Here is a 17912-nt window from a genome sequence, read left to right on the forward strand (position 1 = left end):
AGTTCATTTATAGCCTTTACTTACATTCCACATATAAGCGATATCATATGATATTCATCCTTCTCTGTCTGCAAGCAGCCTTCTCTAACAGTCAGGTTGCATCTATTTGCCCACTCATGTTAACATAGAAACAACAGGAAATAGTTGCAAGGGCACAAAGTCCTCCTTGATCAGCCAGCAAGTAAACAGGAGCTATGCAGTGGTCAAGTGTCATGCGGACCAGAAGCCCAGAGAAGATGTCATCTTTCTAAAGTTAGAGCTGGGTTCTTTAGTTGCCCAGGCCAATGTTCAGGTGCTTTTATTTAAAATAATGTTGGCTTTATAAATTGCTTCTCGTGCTAGGCTCACCAAGGATGCTACAAGGGCGACAACTCCTTCCATTACCAGTCCAGTCCAGCTCCCTCCTGACTAGATGAATGGCTCCATTTAGATGGGAGGTGGGGTGAGTGTAATTAAAATCTGAATGTGACCTGGATCGGGCTGTGCGCCTTATATAGCCCAGTATCCACTAGTAGAGTTATCTTGGAGACAGTTAATGGCCCAAAGTGGGTGGTCCTTGCCCCAGGGGCCTCGGGGCCCCTCAGGGGCTCACTGTCTTTGGGTTTTCTTGAGTCATGTTTAGACTAACGGTGGTGCCCTTCCATCCAGGATACTGCCTCCATCGACCAGACCCCTCCAGGTCTGGTATGATCCTGTTCCCAGAGCCCTTGGGCATGGTCTGAATCTAGAGTCAGCCATGCCTGGAGGTGGAGGGCTCGTCAGAAAGATTGGTTGGGCCCCAAGAAAACAGTGATTTGACTAACACATACACCTTTGCTGGGGTGGGGTGGCAATGGGTGTAACCTTGATATCCCTGGGCAGAAGCCTGGGCGTAAAGGAACTGAACTGTAGGTTGGTGATGTTGTCAGCTGTTAGTGGAGTTTCCTGGAAGTATAGGGGGTATATTTATTCCCTGATCGAGGCTGAAGGTGGCAGACCCCACTGCTGCTGCTGCTGCTGCTAAGTCGATTCAGTCGTGTCCGACTCTGTGCGACCTCATAGACAGCAGCCCACCAGGCTCCCCCGTCCCTGGGATTCTCCAGGCAAGAACACTGGAGTGGGTTGCCATTTCCTTCTCCAATGCATGAAAGTGAAAAATGAAAGTGAAGTCGCTCAGTCGTGTCCAACTCTTAGCGACCCCATGGACTGCAGCCTACCAGGCTCCTCTGTCCATGGGATTCTCCAGGCAAGAGTACTGGAGTGGGGTGCCATTGCCTTCTCTGGGCAGACCCCACAGTCAGTAAAATTTCAGCCCTTATGAAAGTCTTCTGTTACATTTGAAAAGAAATTAATCTGCCAGGAAGTGATAATGAAACATGAAACCTGAGTTCTATTCACAGAGCCAAAGAATGAATTCTGGGAACTTGGAAACACACAGGCAAAGTTTATTTTAGAAGACAGAGATACAAAGTCCTCAGCATAGACACTGAGAGGGGGTGAAGAGCCCCCAAAAGGCAAGGATTATAGCAGTTTTATATCTTTTAGTATTGACCTGTATGTTTTTGGTTGACTCATGAGTTTAATATACGCGATTTTTGACCAATTAATTTAAACGTCACAATGTCCAGTTTGTCAATTTTATGGCTTTCTTGGATCCCCCAGTTTCTCAGTTTCTCTAGACATTGCAACGCCATCCCTCGACCCTTTCTCAAGACCCCAGACCATTATTTAGGGACCAAATGTATGTTTTAAGAGCTAATGGTTTTCTTGGAGTTAGGGTTTTTTTGTTTTTTGTTTTTTCCCCTTGATAAACTGGACAGCAGTTAGTGATTGTCTTTTCCTGGATCTGAATGCTTTATGACCTTCCAGACCAGGGAGGCATTCCTCTGAATGACTGGAAATTGGAACAAAGAGTGAGATGCCTACTTGAGAAGAGAAAAATTGAAATTAAAAAAGGGATTAAAAATTGAAATTAAAAGAAGTCTTACACTGTCTAGCAATTTCTGCTTTAATTATAGGGAGGACGATAAGAAAAATCAACATATGAAGTTTAGTTGGAAAGATGTTACTTATCTTTAGGACATCTTCAGAAGGTCAGGGTCAGAAAGAGGCTCTTGTGAGGGGAGTCTGACAGGGCCGTAAGGAGGTCAGGGTCCAGAGCCTGTTGGACTCAGTGTGTTGTATTGTAACGTGATCCCCTGCAAAATTTCATTTGTGTTATTAGTTGAACTAAGGAGGTCTTGGGTCGTGCTTCCCTGGTGGCTCAGAGGTTAAAGCATCTGCCTACAATGCGGGAGACCTGGGTTTGATCCCTGAGTTGGTAAGATTCCCTGGAGAAGGAAATGGCAACCCACTCCAGTATTCTTGCCTGGACAATCACATGGACAGAGGCTACAGTCCACGGGGTCGCAAAGAGTTGGACACGACTGAGCGACTTCACTTTCACTTTCAAGGAGGTCTTGAGACCACAAGGTCACATTTTATGTGAATATGACTGGAGGCATTCTTGAGTCTGGTGGGCTTCCCTGGTGGCTCAGTGGTAAAGAATCCACCTGCCATTGCAGGAGACACAGGTTCGATCCCTGAGCCAAGAAGATCCTCTGGAGGAGGAAATGGCAACCCACTCCAGTATCCTTGCCTGGGAAATCTCATGAACAGAGGAGCCTGGAGGGCTGCAATCCATGGGGTCACAAAACCAGTCAGACACGACTTAGCCACTAAACAACAACAGCAAAATCCTTGAGTCTAATACAGTTCAGAAAATTTAAGTGCTTGGTAATACAGGAATGCATCTACAGCCTTATCCACAATGGCCATTCAGCTCTATTCTGTGCTCCCGAACCAAGGGAACTGTATTTTGATTTCTAAATGTATTTTTCTTAATAATTAAAGTAGATGTACAATGTATGTTCAGTAGAACACAAACAGGGTATTTTAGTTAAGTTATATTGTGTGTAAGCCAGAGTGACTTGCTGCTAAGTCACTTCAGTCGTGTCTGACTCTGTGCGACCCCATAGACGGCAGCCCACCAGGCTCCCCCATCCCTGGGATTCTCCAGGCAAGATCACTGGAGTGGGTTGCCATTTCCTTCTCCAATGCATGAAAGTGAAAAGTGAAAGTGAAGTCGCTCAGTCGTGTCTGACCCTCAGTGACCCCATGGACTGCAGTCTTCCAGGCTCCTCCGTCCATGGGATTTTCCAGGTAAGAGTACTGGAGTGGGGTGCCATTGCCTTCTCCACCAGAGTGACTTACCGACACCCTAATATGTGTGTTTATATGTTTGTAAGCATATGTCTAATTTTCTCCCTACCTCTTTGTATATTTAAAATGTAGTTTTTTAAAAAACAATATCCATGAATGTAGGATAATAATTAGACAAAGATGTGTAATTTGGATATATGTCACTTTCCTTTTAATTTTTAACAGGTGGCTAAACCCCTTGTTTAAAATTGGTCACAAACGGAAATTAGAAGCAAATGACATGTACTCAGTGCTTCCAGAAGATCGCTCCCAGCACCTCGGAGAAGAGCTGCAAGGGTAAGCCCAGGCAGGAGGGAGAAGGGGAGGGAGAGTGAGAATTTCCACGTGTGGCTAAAGGTGTAGCCAGAGCTTTGCCTTCCTCTGGGGTCTTCTGAGCCTCCTTCCCTGACACTGAACTGTCAGCCCTTCATGCTGATCCCAGGCTTAGCCCACTTTGGAGGTTGGGGGAGCCTGTATTCCCTGTGTGAGTGGATGTGGAGGGAGCCCACAGCCATGGCCCTGGAGACCTAGCTCTGTCCCAAGAGATGGGGTCCATGGAGGACAGTGTCTGCCCTTCTGAACTGCTCATGACCTGTGAGTTCAGCAAAGCTTAGCAGGAACTTGTTTCTAGAATCTGGGACTTTTCTCTGAAGACCTGGTCTGGTGCTTTTCCTGGTGCTTCAGTGTCTGCACCGCTCATCTTTCAGGAGCCTGCGAGCAGTTAGCCAGCATCTATGGGCAGCCACGGAGCGCCCTGTAGTGAAGACTTATCCTCTGCTCTGTCCCTCCCCTGTTTTCCTGCGGCAGGGCTGTTCCTCACTGTGCTTTGTCTCTCTTCACAGGTACTGGGATCAAGAAGTGTTGAGAGCCCAGAAAGATGCACGGGAGCCTTCTTTAATGAAAGCAATCATAAAGTGCTACGGGAAATCCTACTTAGTTTGGGGAATGTTAACATTTCTTGAGGTAAAAGCTTTTCCATACAGTGCTTTGCATTTCAGTGTATGTGAGTCAGTCCTCAGATGGATGGACTGAGGCGGGGAGAGGACAGTGGTTTAAGGTCCAAGAGTAAATCTCATCTAGGAATCATGATGTAGATCAGCGGTTGCATTTCTCTTTAGGACAGACAGGTGCTTAAGACTTGACCTCTGGGGATTAATGATCAAAACATAGTGTAATGGAAAGATAGCACCGGAAAGGAAAGATATTTTATACCATGTTAGGATGTTCTTGGTGCTCAGTATAAATGCTGAGTGATCCTGGACCAAAAGAATATCTTACAACCTCAGGGAATATGTGTCCTGTGGTTTGGAGGAAGTAAACTTCAGAGGTCAGAGATGAGAAGATGGCAACAAATGTAACAGATTCCAAAACAAAGCCCAGAAGCAGAGTTTTAACAAAGCATTGGGACAGTAATTTGAAGTACAGGATTTATGTGGCAACAACAGAACTATGTTCAGCAACATGGAACTGAACATTATTTTTCATACAAAGTTAAAAGCACATTATATTTCTTTCCTGACCACTTGCCCAGTCCCCATCTCTTTGAGAGAGACAAGCTTCATCATAATTATTTCATCTGATTGATGACTGTCATTTGTAACTTTATTGCTGCTTCTGTCTCGGGTATTCCTTTGGAAAAGGTGTATGGATTCATTACATATTCTAATGTATTGCCTGTAGATTGTAAGATAAAGTCAAACACATATCTTCTGATACTTTTTAAATTGACCTGCCCTTATACTTAGAAATGTCTCTTAATAGTAGGCTTCCCTGGTGCTCAGAAGAATCTGCCTGCAATGCAGGAGATCCATGTTCAGTCCCTGGGTCAGGAAGGTACCCTGGAGAAGGAAATGGCAATCCACTCCAGTATTTTTTCCTGAAGAATTCCATGAACAGAGGATCCTGGCATGCTCCAGTTCAGGGGATCGCAAAGAGTTGGACACGACTGAGCAACTATTACTCACTCAAACTTGGAGTCCAGTCCAGAATAATGTAAGACATTTTACAGGTGCTCAGCAAGTAATTGTTGACTTTTCCGGGTCACATCTGATAAATGCTTTCTAAGAAAGGATCATCCTGTTCCTGTGGAACAGAACCTGGGGCCTTGCATCTGGGCTGGAGCTGCCAGAGCGTCCAAGAGCTCTTCCCTGGGGTGTCCCTGGCACACCCTTCCCTAGGGTGCCCCCTCCTCATAGGCCAGGTCATCCAGGCCAGACCCCTACGTGGGAGAAGCTTCAACTTCACCATGAATTCTGTGCACCCTCCATGCTGGTTTCCATCCTGGCTGTGGGGGTGGTTTGCTGGTTGAAGGGGGATCTTGGTAGCCTGGCATTGGCAGAGGGTGGAGGAGAGGATGTGCAGGGAAAACTAAAGACAGAAAGCTGTGAACTCAGTAACCTCCATGACCCTGAAGATCCTGGGTCAAGATCCCCCAGAGGACAATCCACCTGGGGACACAGTGCTGTCAGCCCCCTGTTCTGGCTGAGCCTGCTGGGGGTTTGCTGCAGGCCCTCCTGGGTGGCTCGTGCTCTCCATGGTCCCTTAGCGCTGCCTTAGGGGCACGGGCAGTCTGTGAGTGTGTGAGAGCAGGAGGGATGGAAGATGCAGCTGCTGTAAAAGGGGTGTTTTAGGTGGAGAAGGTGGTGAGCTGTCCTCAGTCCATCGTGTTGGGGGTGAGGTGGGTGGGCCAGGTGGTTTACAGGCGGGTGGCATGGCTCTTGTTTAAAGGCTGTGCTGTGCTGAAGGGCACTGCAGGCAGTGGGCAGCTGGGCAGGTGAAGTCCACCCCACACAACTGGAGAGAGAGAATCTGTCAGCTCCCAGGTTACTGGATGGTCCTGGGGGATGGAGTTCTCATTGATGAGAGAAGTGGATTGGGCATTGTGCCAGAGGGTGGGACAGGTATGTGGGGCAGGGTGCCACCTTAGAGAGGGCAATGACCATCTAGCTACTGCAGTGCCTTGTGAAGGGCAGGGGGTGGGAGAGGGAGCAGGAGCCCGTCAGGCTGCCCCAGCCCTTCTTTGTCCTGTGTGCAGCTGTCCCAGTCATGGAATTTCCACATAGTCACAGTAAGTCTGTTTGAAATACACAGTTGGCATGCTGGTGTGGCCTGTTTGTACAGGATTTCCTGACCTCACACAGCAGCGCTCTCATGAATTCTGTTTATCAGGAAACCCTGGGGCCTTGGTGTCTGCCTGTGGCTCATGCCAGGTGCCTGGTTGGACGAGTGGTCTCCAGGTTTAATGTCTGATCATATCCTGGAGCAGGTCTTTCTCTGCTGCCCCTGGTTCTCTAGTTTCTCTTTGGTACTGGATGCTAAAGAAGCTTAAAGTCAAGTGGGTCTCAAAGCATAGCCCATGTGGCTGGGTTTGAACTGAGCTGCTGGTTTTTCTTGCTGTCCTGGGCTGTTGGCTCCTTGGGTGGGGTCGCTAAGCCTTGGATGGATTCCATCCTAATATGAGCTTTGGTTCTTGGCTACGGCAGCTCATGGGAGAAGCAGACATAGAGAGAGAGCCTGCAGGATCTGGAGTTCTTCCTGAGAGCGAATCTGCCCCACTGTGGTGCTGGGAGTGTTGGTTTCAAAGTTGTCCAGCCCCTGGAATACATCCTACTGAAAGTGAAAGTGTTAGTTGCTCAGTCGTGTCCGACTCTTTACTACCCCATGGACTGTAGCCTGCCAGGCTCCTCTGCCCATGGAATTCTCCAGGCAAGAATACTGGAGTGGGTTACTTCTCCAGAGGATCTTCTTTTTTTTAAATTTTATTTTATTTTTAAACTTTACATAATTGTATTAGTTTTGCCAAATATCAAAATGAATCCGTCACAGGTATACATGTGTTCCCCATCCTGAACCCTCCTCCCTCCTCCCTCCCCATACCATCCCTCTTGACCCGGGTGTCAAACCCGGGTTTCCTGAATTAGAGGCAGAGTGTTTACCATCTGAGCCACCTGAGGGTCCATAAAGGTCCCTAGGGGCTGCATAAGGTACAAGTGATAGAGCTCCAGCCTCTCTTTTAGGAGATTAGTTTTTGGGTGGTCATGGTGGAGAAGTGGGGAGTAGAGGACCTTGAATGTAGGGGCTCATCTGTGTGGTAGTACTGCTAGTACTAGTAGCAGTGCTACTTAGTTAAATAACTTATTTTATGAAGCAACTTCCCATGTTGTGATCTATCTGTACTGCTTGTTGGTCTTTGTATTTTAGACAGTGGAAAATGTAAATTCAACCCAGAAGTCTGTAAAACACAAACGTGTTTCCTTGGTGACCTCCAGCCCTCTTTCAATTCCTTGGGTGCACAGCATGCCCCGTGGATCATCCATGGTCCCAAGCAGTGTGTTCCTTCCACCCACAGCACGAGCAGGGCCTCCCAGGTACTCCTGGCGGCACCAGTGGGAAAAAACAGGATGACGCCAGTAGGGTGAGGCTTTTAGGTTTCAGGATTTTGAGATTCAAAAACCTCTGTCCTATGAGAAGTGAGGAGTATCTCTACTCCTCAGAGAAACAAGTACCAGGCTGTGGAGCACTTGCTGGTCACCCCTAATTAGAACAGAACAGCCAGAGAGCTCCCAGCACTCCTGGCCCCTGTGTGCACCTCCACGGGTACTGAGGGTGGAGAGGACAGGTCTCTGCCTGCCTGGGTCCCTCAGGATGGAGAGGAGGAGCCTGAAGCCTCTGCCTGGGCCTGAGTCACAGAGACCACCTCCCCAAGTCATTAGCACTTCTCTCTGAGAGGTGAGGTCTCCACTGCTGGTGTGTAAGTGGGGTGACCTCAGAGAGCCAGAGTGGGTTCACCCAGTCCCTTCCTCTGAGAGGGGAGGAGTGGCTGGGAGTTATGTCCTTTTCCCAGGACCCTAAAAAGTGGCTTGGTCTTGTCTGGTCACTTGTCCTTTGTCTGAGGCCACTTTTACTGATGGTCTCTGGTCCAGGTGGAGGTTGGGAAGCACATGTTTGTGTAAATCTTCACTTTGGAGCTCAGCTGATGGGCAGGAAGTAAACAGAATCCTCTGTTTCCCACAGTGGGCTTTATGCCTCAACTCACAGCTTTTTCCCCAGGAGCTGAGTGGTCTTTGCATTTATTTCCAGTCCTTTCTTCCATGTGTCCCTTACTTTGCTCAACCCAGGAGGCTGAAGAGTGGCTGCTGGTGGCAAAGATACTGTGGGCTGAGAGCAACCACTGAGGACCACACAGCAAGGGAAAGGAGGAGGGGGCCTTGAGCCAAGTGGACGGGGACCTGCAGAGCAGACCTGCTGTGTGCCCTGCTGGTTCCTGAGAGCATCGTGTTAGCCCTTAGGTGTCAGTAATAGCCACCGTGATGACCTTGAGTTACAAATGAGGGTGATGCTTTTCAATCCATTTTCTTTTCTTTTTCTAAGTATATGTAAGATTTTATTGCAAAATTAAAAGAATTTTTTTAATTGAAGTATGATTGGCTTACAAAGTTTTATTAGTTTCTGGTATACATCATTAGTGATTTAATATTTGATATAGTACATAGTAATTTTAGTTACCAACTGTCACCATAAAAACTTCAGTTCAATTCAGTCACTCAGTTGTGTCCGACTTTTTGCAACCCCATGAACTGCAGCATGTGAGGCCTCCCTGTCTATCACCAACTCCCAGAGTTCACCCAAACTCATGTCCATCAAGTTGGTGATGCCATCCAGCCATCTCATCCTCTGTCATCCCCTTCTCCTCCTGCCCTCAATCTATCCCAGCATCAGTCTTTTCCAGTGAGTCAACTCTTCGCATGAGGTGGCCAAAGTATGGGAGTTTCAGCTTCAGCATCAGTCCTTCCAAAGAACACCTAGGACTGATCTCCTTTAGAATGGACTGGTTGGATCTCCTTGCAGTCCAAGGGACTCTCAAGAGTCTTCTCCAACACCACAGTTCAAAAGCATCAATTATTTGGCACTCAGCTTTCTTCACAGTCCAACTCTCACATCCATACATGACTACTGGAAAAACCATAGCCTTGACTAGATGGACCTTTGTTGACAAAGTAATGTCTCTGCTTTTTAATATGCCTTCTAGGTTGGACATAACCTTCCTTCCAAATAAGCATCTTTTAATTTCATGGCTGCAGTCACCATCTGCAGTGATTTTGGAGCCCCCCAAAAATAAAGTCTGACACTGTTTCCACTGTTTCCCCATCTATTTCCCATGAAGTGATGGGACCGGATGCCATGATCTTAGTCTTCTGAATGTTGAGCTTTAAGCCAACTTTTTCACTCTCCTCTTTAACTTTCATCAAGAGGCTGTTTAGTTGTTCTTCACTTTCTGCCATAAGGGTGATGTCATCTGCATACCTGAGGTTATTGATATTTCTCCCGGAAATCTTGATTCCAGCTTGTGTTTCTTCCAGCCCAGCATTTCTCATGATGTATTCTGCATATAAGTTAAATAAGCAGGATGACAATATACAGCCTTGACGTACTCCTTTTCCAATTTGGAAACAGTCTGTTGTTCCATGTCCAGTTATAACTGTTGCTTCCTGACCTGTGTATGGGTTTCTCAAGAGGCAGGTCAGGTGGTCTGATATTCCCATCTCTTTCAGAATTTTCCAGTTTGTTGTTATTTTTCTTGCATGTCTCTTTTCCCCCATCATCTATTCTCTTTGTCCAATGTCTAAGCCCAATTCTCAATGATATCAACATAATTATTCATTTGTTGTACCTTATAAAGTGACTTTTGAGACCAATCTAATATTTTTTATTTTTTTTTGGAGTTCATACTGTGTTCATTTGGGTGTATCACGCAGCGAATGTGTTTTTAAATTATTTTGTTTCAAATCACTTTTGATAGTTCTTTTTTGTATGGCTCTGCAAACCAACAGGATGGGTGTATATATTTAGGTACTTTTATGTAATTTTACTCTAAAATTTTAGGAATTGCTTTTTAAAAATTTAGTTATTTTATAATCATAATTCTGTATAATGTTTTCATGATTCCAAAATCAAGAAAAGGTTACTTAAAGAAGTCTGATATCATTGTTAGCTCTATTCTAATTCTTCTTCTCCTTTTATAGATAACTTTCCAGGCTAATTTTGACTCATCTTTTTATTAATGTTTCTTAAATATAGTTTTTTTCTGAACATTTTATTTTTCCAACTGTGCAGAATGAACATTTTCAATTTTAATATTGTAATCTCTGGACTTTTCTGGAAGCATGAAATGTGCAATGGAACTCTGGTAAAAAGTCTTTGTGATCATTGTAATTCCTTGTAATTCCTGCAGATTAGGTCTGCAGCCATTCCAGGCTCAGATGCCATTACAGTGCGAGAGTGGAGGTTAGCAGATACTTACATGCGGTTAGTTTCCGCATCCAGAATCTACAGGGAGAACCTTCTCCACCCTAATCAGTTGAACCTAAACCAGTTTCTGGAGGCTGGGTCTTGGGTGTCAGAGTACACCAGTCCCCTCCCAGGTGATGCTTAGGTGTGGTCAGGATGAAGACCAGTGTGTAAGAGACGAGTGAAGGCTAGTATGTCTGGAATCCTGATGGTTATGATTTCCACAGGTTCACTGCTTTTCCTCCTTGTCTTTGGTTTTTTCTCAACTCTACATTTTGTCACCTTTCACCCAGTTCTAAAGATTCTGTCTATTGGTTTTTTCTTACAAGCCCATTCTTTTCTGCTTATATGTCTCAGTCAAGCGTTTGGTAAAACTTTGATAGTTTGTTTCTATTTTTGTGTTTTTTTTCCCCATGAATGAGATATGGGGAAGTTGTGTGAGAAATGTTTCAAGTGCATTAAGGTGGAGAAGGAATTCTACCCACTCAGAAGTTCTAGCATCTAAGCTAACCCTGCAAGAAGTTACCCTAAGAAGCAACAGGTGGGACCCACTGTCAGGTGCTTTCCTGAGGCTGAATACCAAGGACTCTACCACTAAATGTCTGCCTTGAGCTTCCCTAGCAGTTTACTGGTTAAGACTCCATGTCCCCAGTGCAGATGCCAGGGTTTTTTTGTTTTTTGTTTTGTTGTTGTTGTTGTTGTTGTTTTTTAATTTTATTTTATTTTTAAACTTTACAAAATTGTATTAGTTTTGCCAAATATCAAAATGAATTTTAACTTATTTATTTTAATTGGAGACTAATTGCTTTACAATATTGTGGTGGTTTTGCCAAATATCAACATGAATCAGCCATGGGTGTGTACATGTGTTCTCCCATCCAGAATCCCCCTCCTACCCCTCCTACCTTCCTCCCTCCCCCATCACTCTGGCTTGTCCAGAGCACCAGCTTTGAGTGCTCTGCTTCATGAATCAACTTGCACTGGTCATCTGTTTTACATATGGTAATATATATGTTTCAATGCTATGCTCCCATATCATCCTGCCCTCTCCTTCTCCCACATAGTCCAAAAGTCTCTTCTTTACATCTGTATATCTTTTGCTGTCTTGCATATAGGGTTGATGTTACTGTCTTTCTAAATTCCATATATATGCATTAATATACTGTACTGGAATTTCTCTTTCTGACTTACTTCATTCTGTATAATAGGCCCTAGTTTCATCCACCTCATTAGAACTGACACAAACACATTCTTTTTTTTTCTCTCTCTACATTTTTTTATTTTATTTTATTTTTAAACTTTACATAATTGTATTAGTTTTGCCAAATATCAAAATGAATCCGCCACAGGTATACATGTGTTCCCCATCCTGAACCCTCCTCCCTCCTCCCTCCCCATACCATCCCTCTGGGTCATCCCAGTGCACTAGCCCCAAGCATCCAGTTGAAATACATTCTTTTTTATAGCTGAGTAATATTCTGTTGTGGATATATACCACAACTTCCTTATCCATTCATCTGCCAATGGACATCTAGGTTGCTTCCATGTCTAGCTATCGTAAACAATGCTGTAATGAACATTGGGGGTACATGTATCTCTTCCAATTCTGGCTTCCTCAGTGTGTATATACAGCAGTGGTATTGGTGGGTCATATGGCAATTCTATTTCCAGTTTTTTTAAGGAATCTCCACACTGTTCTCCATAGTAGATGCCAAGGTTTTTGATCCCTGGTCAGGGAACTAAGATTCTGCATGCCACATTGTATGCCCCAAATAAAACGTCTGCCTCAGAGACTCAGACTCTCAGATAATCCTGAATAATGGATGTGGTGGTATTAAATTCAGTTCTTTTAAAGATCCTTTATGATTTCAGATTTGTGAAGAATTCTTGTGAAAGAATAAAACTATACGCTCAATTGGTTTGTGGAAAGAATATACATGTGGTCATAGATTGATGTCGAAGGGAAAGGGTTTAAGGGGGCAGTGTTTGACCCTGTTCCTGCTTATCAAGGGGATGCTACCCAGCGTCCGAGGTCAGGGCCGGCAGCCGAGAGTGCCAGGCTGCGACAGCGCAGGAGCAGCTGAGAGGAGCTACCCCATGCATGAGGCCAGGGGCAGCGGCTGGGAGGAGCAACCCCACGTCCAAGGAGCAGTGGCTGCACGGGCACAGGAGGGCCTAGAGGAGCTATTCCACATTCAAGGTCAGGAGGGGCAGCGGTGAGGAGATACCCCTCGTCCAAGATAAGGAGCAGTGGCTGCACTTTACTGGAGCTGCTGTGAAGAGATACTCCATGTCCAAGGTAAGGAAAACCCAAGTAAGATGGTAGGTGTTGCAAGAGGGAATCAGAGGGCAGACACACTGAAACCATAATCACAGAAAACTAGTCAATCTAATCACACTAAGACCACAGCCTTGCCTAACTCAATGAAACTAAACCATGCCCATGGGGCCACCCAAGACAGGCGGGTCATGGTGGAGAGGGCTGACAGAATGTGGTCCACTGGAGAAGGGAATGGCAAACCACTTCAGTATTCTTGCCTTGAGAACCCCATGAACAGTATGAAAAGGCAAAATGATAGGATACTTAAAGAGGACCTCCCCAGGTCAGTAGGTGCCCAATATACTACTGGAGATCAGTGGAGAAATAATTCCAGAAAGAATAAAGGGTTGGAGCCAAAGCAAAAACCACACCTTGTTGTGTATGTGACTGGTGATAGAAGCAAGGTCCAATGCTGTAAAGAGCAATATTGCATAGAAACCTGGAATGTTAGGTCCATGAATCAAGGCAAATTGGAAGTGGTCAAACAGGAGATGGCAAGAGTGAACATTGACATTCTAGGAATCAGCGAACTCAAATGGACTGGAATGTGTGAATTTAACTCAGATGACCATTATATCTACTACTATGGGCAGGAATCCCTCAGAAGAAATGGAGTAGCCATTATGGTCAACAAAAGAATCTGAAATGCAGTACTTGGATGCAGTCTCAAAAATGACAGAATGATCTCTGTTTGTTTCCAAGGCAAACCATTCAGTATCACAGTAATCCAAGTCTATGCCCCAACCATAATGCTGAAGAAGCTGAAGTTGAACAGTTCTATGAAGACCTACAAGACCTTTTAGAACTAACACCCAAAAAAGATGTCCTTTTCATTATAGGGGACTGGAATGCAAAAGTAGGAAATCAAGAAACACCTGGAGTAACAGGCAAATTTGGCCTTGGAATAAGGAATGAAGCAGGGCAAAGACTAATAGAGTTTTGCCAAGAAAATGCACTGGTCATAGCAAACACCCTCTTCCAAAAACACAAGAGAAGGCTCTACATATGGACATCACCAGATGGTCAACATGGAAATCAGATTGATTATATTCTATGCAGCCAAAGGTGGAGAAGCTCTATAGAGTCACCAAAAATAAGACTGGGAGATGACTGTTGCTCAGATCATGAACTCCTTATTGCCAAATTCAGACTTAAGTTGAAGAAAGTAGGGAAAACCACTAGACCATTCAGGTATGACCTAAATCAAATCCCTTATGATTATACAGTGGAAGTGAGAAATAGATTTAGGGGCCTAGATCTGATAGACAGAGTGCCTGATGAAATATGCACAGAGGTTCCTGACATTGTACAAGAGACAGTGATCAAGACCATCCCCATGGAAAAGTAATGCAAAAAAGCAAAATGGCTGTCTGAGGAGGCCTTACAAATACCTGTGAAAAGAAGAGAAGTGAAAAGCAAAGGAGAAAAGGAAAGATATAAGCATCTGAATGCAGAGTTTCAAAGAATAGCACGAAGAGATAAGAAAGCCTTCCTCAGTGATCAGTGCAAAGAAATAGAGGAAAAGAACAGAATGGGAAAGACTAGAGATCTCTTCAAGAAAATTAGAGATACCAAGGGAATATTTCATGCAAAGATAGGCTCGATAAAGGACAGAAATGGTATGGACCTAACAGAAGTAGCAGATATTAAGAAGAGGTGGCAGGAATACACAGAAGAACTGTACAAAAAAGATCTTCATGACCAAGATAAGCACGATGGTATGATCACTGACCTAGAGCCAGACATCCTGGCATGTGAAGTCAAGTGGGACTTAGAAAGCATCACTACAAACAAAGCTAGTGGAAGTGATGGAATTCCAGTGGAGCTATTTCAAATCCTGAAAGATTATGCTGTGAAAGTGCTGCACCAAATATGGAAAACTCAGCAGTGGCCAAAGGACTGGAAAAGGTCAGTTTTCCTTCCAATCCCAAAGAAAGGCAATGCCAAAGAATGCTCAAACTACCACACAATTGCACTCATCTCACACGCTAGTAAAGTAATGCTCAAAATTCTCCAAGCCAGGCTTAAGCAATACATGAACAATGAACTTCCAGAAGTTCAAGCTGGTTTTAGCAAAGGCAGAGGAACGAGATCAAATGGCCAACATCCACTGGATCATCAAAAAAGCAAGAGAGTTCCAGTAAAACATCTATTTCTGCCTTATTTACTATGCCAAAGCCTTTGACTGTGTGGATCACAATAAACTGTGGAGAATTCTGAAAGAGATTACATACCAGACCACCTGGCCTACCTCTTGAGAAACCTATATGCTGGTCAGGAAATAACAGTTAGAACTGGACATGGAACAATAGACTGGTTCCAAATAGGAAAAGGAGTATGTCAAGGCTGTATATGGTCACCCTGCTTATTTACCTTATATGCAGAGTACATCATGAGAAACGCTGTGCTGGAAGAAGCACAAGCTGGAATCAAGATTGCCGGGAGAAATATCAATAACCTCAGATATGCAGATGGCACCACCCTTATGGAAGAAATTGAAGAGGAACTAAAAAGCCTCTTGATGAAAGTGAAAATGGAGAGTGAAAAAGTTGGCTTAAAGCTCAACATTCAGAAAACAAAGATCATGGCCTATGGTCCCATCACTTCATGGGAAATAGATGGGGAAACAGTGGAAACAGTGTCAGTCTTTATTTTTTGGGGCTCCAAAATCACCGCAGATGGTGACTGCAGCCATGATATTAAAAGACGCTTACTCCTTGGAAGAAACGTTATGACCAACCTAGATAGCATATTGAAAAGCAGAGACATTACTTTGCCAACAAAGGTCCATCTAGTCAAGGCTATGGTTTTTCCAGTGGTCATGTATGGATGTGAGAGTTAGACTGTGAAGAAAGCAGAGTGCTGAAGAATTGATGCTTTTGAACTGTGGTGTTGGAGAAGAGTCTTGAGAGTCCCTTGGACTGCAAGGAGATCCAACCAGTCCATTCTGAAGGAGATCAGCCCTGGGATTTCTTTGGAAGGAATGATGCTGAAGCTGAAACTCCAGTACTTTGGCCACCTCATGTGAAGAGTTGACTCATTGGAAAAGACTCTGATGCTGGGAGGGATTGGGGGCAGGAGGAGAAGGGGATGACACAGGATAAGAAAGCTGGATGGCATCACTGACTCGATGGACGTGAGTCTGAATGAACTCCGGGAGTTGGTGATGGACAGGGAGGCCTGGCGTGCTTCGATTCATGGGGTCACAAAGAGTTGGACATGACTTAGCAACTGAACTGAACTGAACTGCACTACTTATCAGGAACATTTTAATTTGGTTAGTTTCATGGTTGACAGGATAAGTCATTGGCACCCCACTCCAGTATTCTTGCATGGAAAATCCCATGGACGGAGGAGCCTGGTAGGCTGCAGTCTTTGGGGTCGCTAAGAATCAGACATGACTGAACGACTTCACTTTCACTTTTCACTTTCATGCATTCGAGAAGTAAATGGCAACCCACTCCAGTGTTCTTGCCTGGAGAATCCCAGGGATGGGGGAGCCTGGTGGCCTGCCATCTATGGGGTCGCACAAAGTTGGACAAGATTGAAGCGACTTAGCAGCAGCTGCAGCTTGGTTGATAATGAATATTTTCTCAGTTGTTTTCTCTTTTATTAGTTGAAGGTGAGAATCGGGAATGTGCAGATAAGAGAATTTCTTGGTGGTGTGTGCTCACACCTGTGTACACGTGGTGGGGTTAGGTTCTGGGAATGCTGCCACCAGTGTCTGTGTCCCCAGCCACAGGCGCTCCTTGCCTCTCTGAGAGACTCTCCAAGACAAACAGAGTCTTCTCAAATTGGACCTTTCCTTGGGATTCACACCATTATTTGATTTGGAGATAATACTTGGAACGGAGCATTGAGCATATGTAGGAACTAATCTTCTGGTAGTCGGAAAATCTTTTGCCTGGTTTGCCTCAGCCAGTTTTACCAAATGCCAGAAATGGAAATATTCACAGATTACAAATGCTGCTGATAGCTGTCCTGTTAAATGACTCTTCATCTCTAACCTTTCCTTGTGTGTGGAGGAGACGGATTTACTCAGTTTACCTTTGAGGGCTGTAATCACTTCTGCCCTATGTGTTCTGGAAGCTTGCAAGAGTCGTATTTAATATGTGTATTCTTATTCTCTATATGTACTTTGGGGTTTTGTTTTCACAGTTTTGTGTTATTTACTATTTTGCTTTCTATTTTTTTTTTTTGAGAGAAATTACTGGAAAATTGTTCTTTGCTTGCTGTTATTTTTCATATGGAGTATAATATCAATTTTCTGTTTTCAATAGTTGCAACTTATGCCAGAATGGAAATTCCTTGTATGTTATACTTTTAATCACCTTTCTGAATTACCATGACTGCTCCTTGTTAGAGGAAAACTTGTGCATTTGTACTCAGTTACTCAGTTGTGTCTGATTCTTTGTGACCCCAAGGACTGTAGCCCACCAGGCTCCTCTTTCCATGGGATTCTCCAGGCAAGAATACTGGAGTGGGTTGCCATTTCCTCCTCTAGAGGACCTCCCCAACTTAGGGATCAAACCTGCATCTCCTGTGTCTCCTGCATTGAGATGAATTCCTTATCATTGAGCCATTGGAGGAAGTCCCAAAATAGTGCTTAAGAATAACAAATGACTTTCCTCCCAAATTACATCAGATCAAAGTAACAGGTCATGACTGAAAACCTTTATTATCTTTTGAAAATTTCTATTCCCAGGAAAGAAAAATCATTACCAAGAAAAAAAAAAAAAAAGAATTGACAGATGAGTGGAAGGTATGGGCCCTAAACTGGCATTATACCTTAATGAGGCTTTTTGATAAACTGTTTTTTTTTTTAATATTTATTTATTTGTCTGTGCTGGGTCTTAGTTGCCACATGTGGGATCTAGTTCCCCGACCAGGGATCTAACCCTGGTCTGTTGCATTGGGAGTGTGGAATCTTAGCCACCGGACCACCAGGGAAGTCCCACAACTGAGTTATTAAATATTGTCTCTCAGCGAAGAAAAAACCAGATATGTTTAGGTGGTAGCGATCTGTCTTTATTTACTTTTTTTTGCTGGATTTGTTGCACTTAACCATATTCTCTTTGGTGAGTGA

General features: G+C 44.3%; 1 protein-coding gene across 7 annotated transcripts in view; it reads left to right on the forward strand.

Moving 5' to 3' along the window:
* The window catches only part of LOC109567081 (ATP-binding cassette sub-family C member 4-like), a 166198-nt gene that overhangs the window by 3957 nt on the left and 144329 nt on the right, over positions 1–17912 (forward strand). For all 7 annotated transcript variants that reach the window (XR_011569622.1, XM_070799882.1, XM_070799885.1 and 4 more), the window contains exons 2-3: positions 3406–3516; positions 4062–4182. Coding sequence is in view for 6 of the 7 variants with exons in the window: in XM_070799882.1 (XP_070655983.1) it covers positions 3406–3516; positions 4062–4182 (232 nt within the window). In the remaining variant the exon portion in view is untranslated. The remainder of the gene's footprint in view (positions 1–3405; positions 3517–4061; positions 4183–17912) is intronic.

Source organism: Bos indicus, chromosome 12 (genome assembly GCF_029378745.1).
Source record: "Bos indicus isolate NIAB-ARS_2022 breed Sahiwal x Tharparkar chromosome 12, NIAB-ARS_B.indTharparkar_mat_pri_1.0, whole genome shotgun sequence".
Classification (NCBI taxonomy): Eukaryota; Metazoa; Chordata; class Mammalia; order Artiodactyla; family Bovidae; genus Bos; species Bos indicus.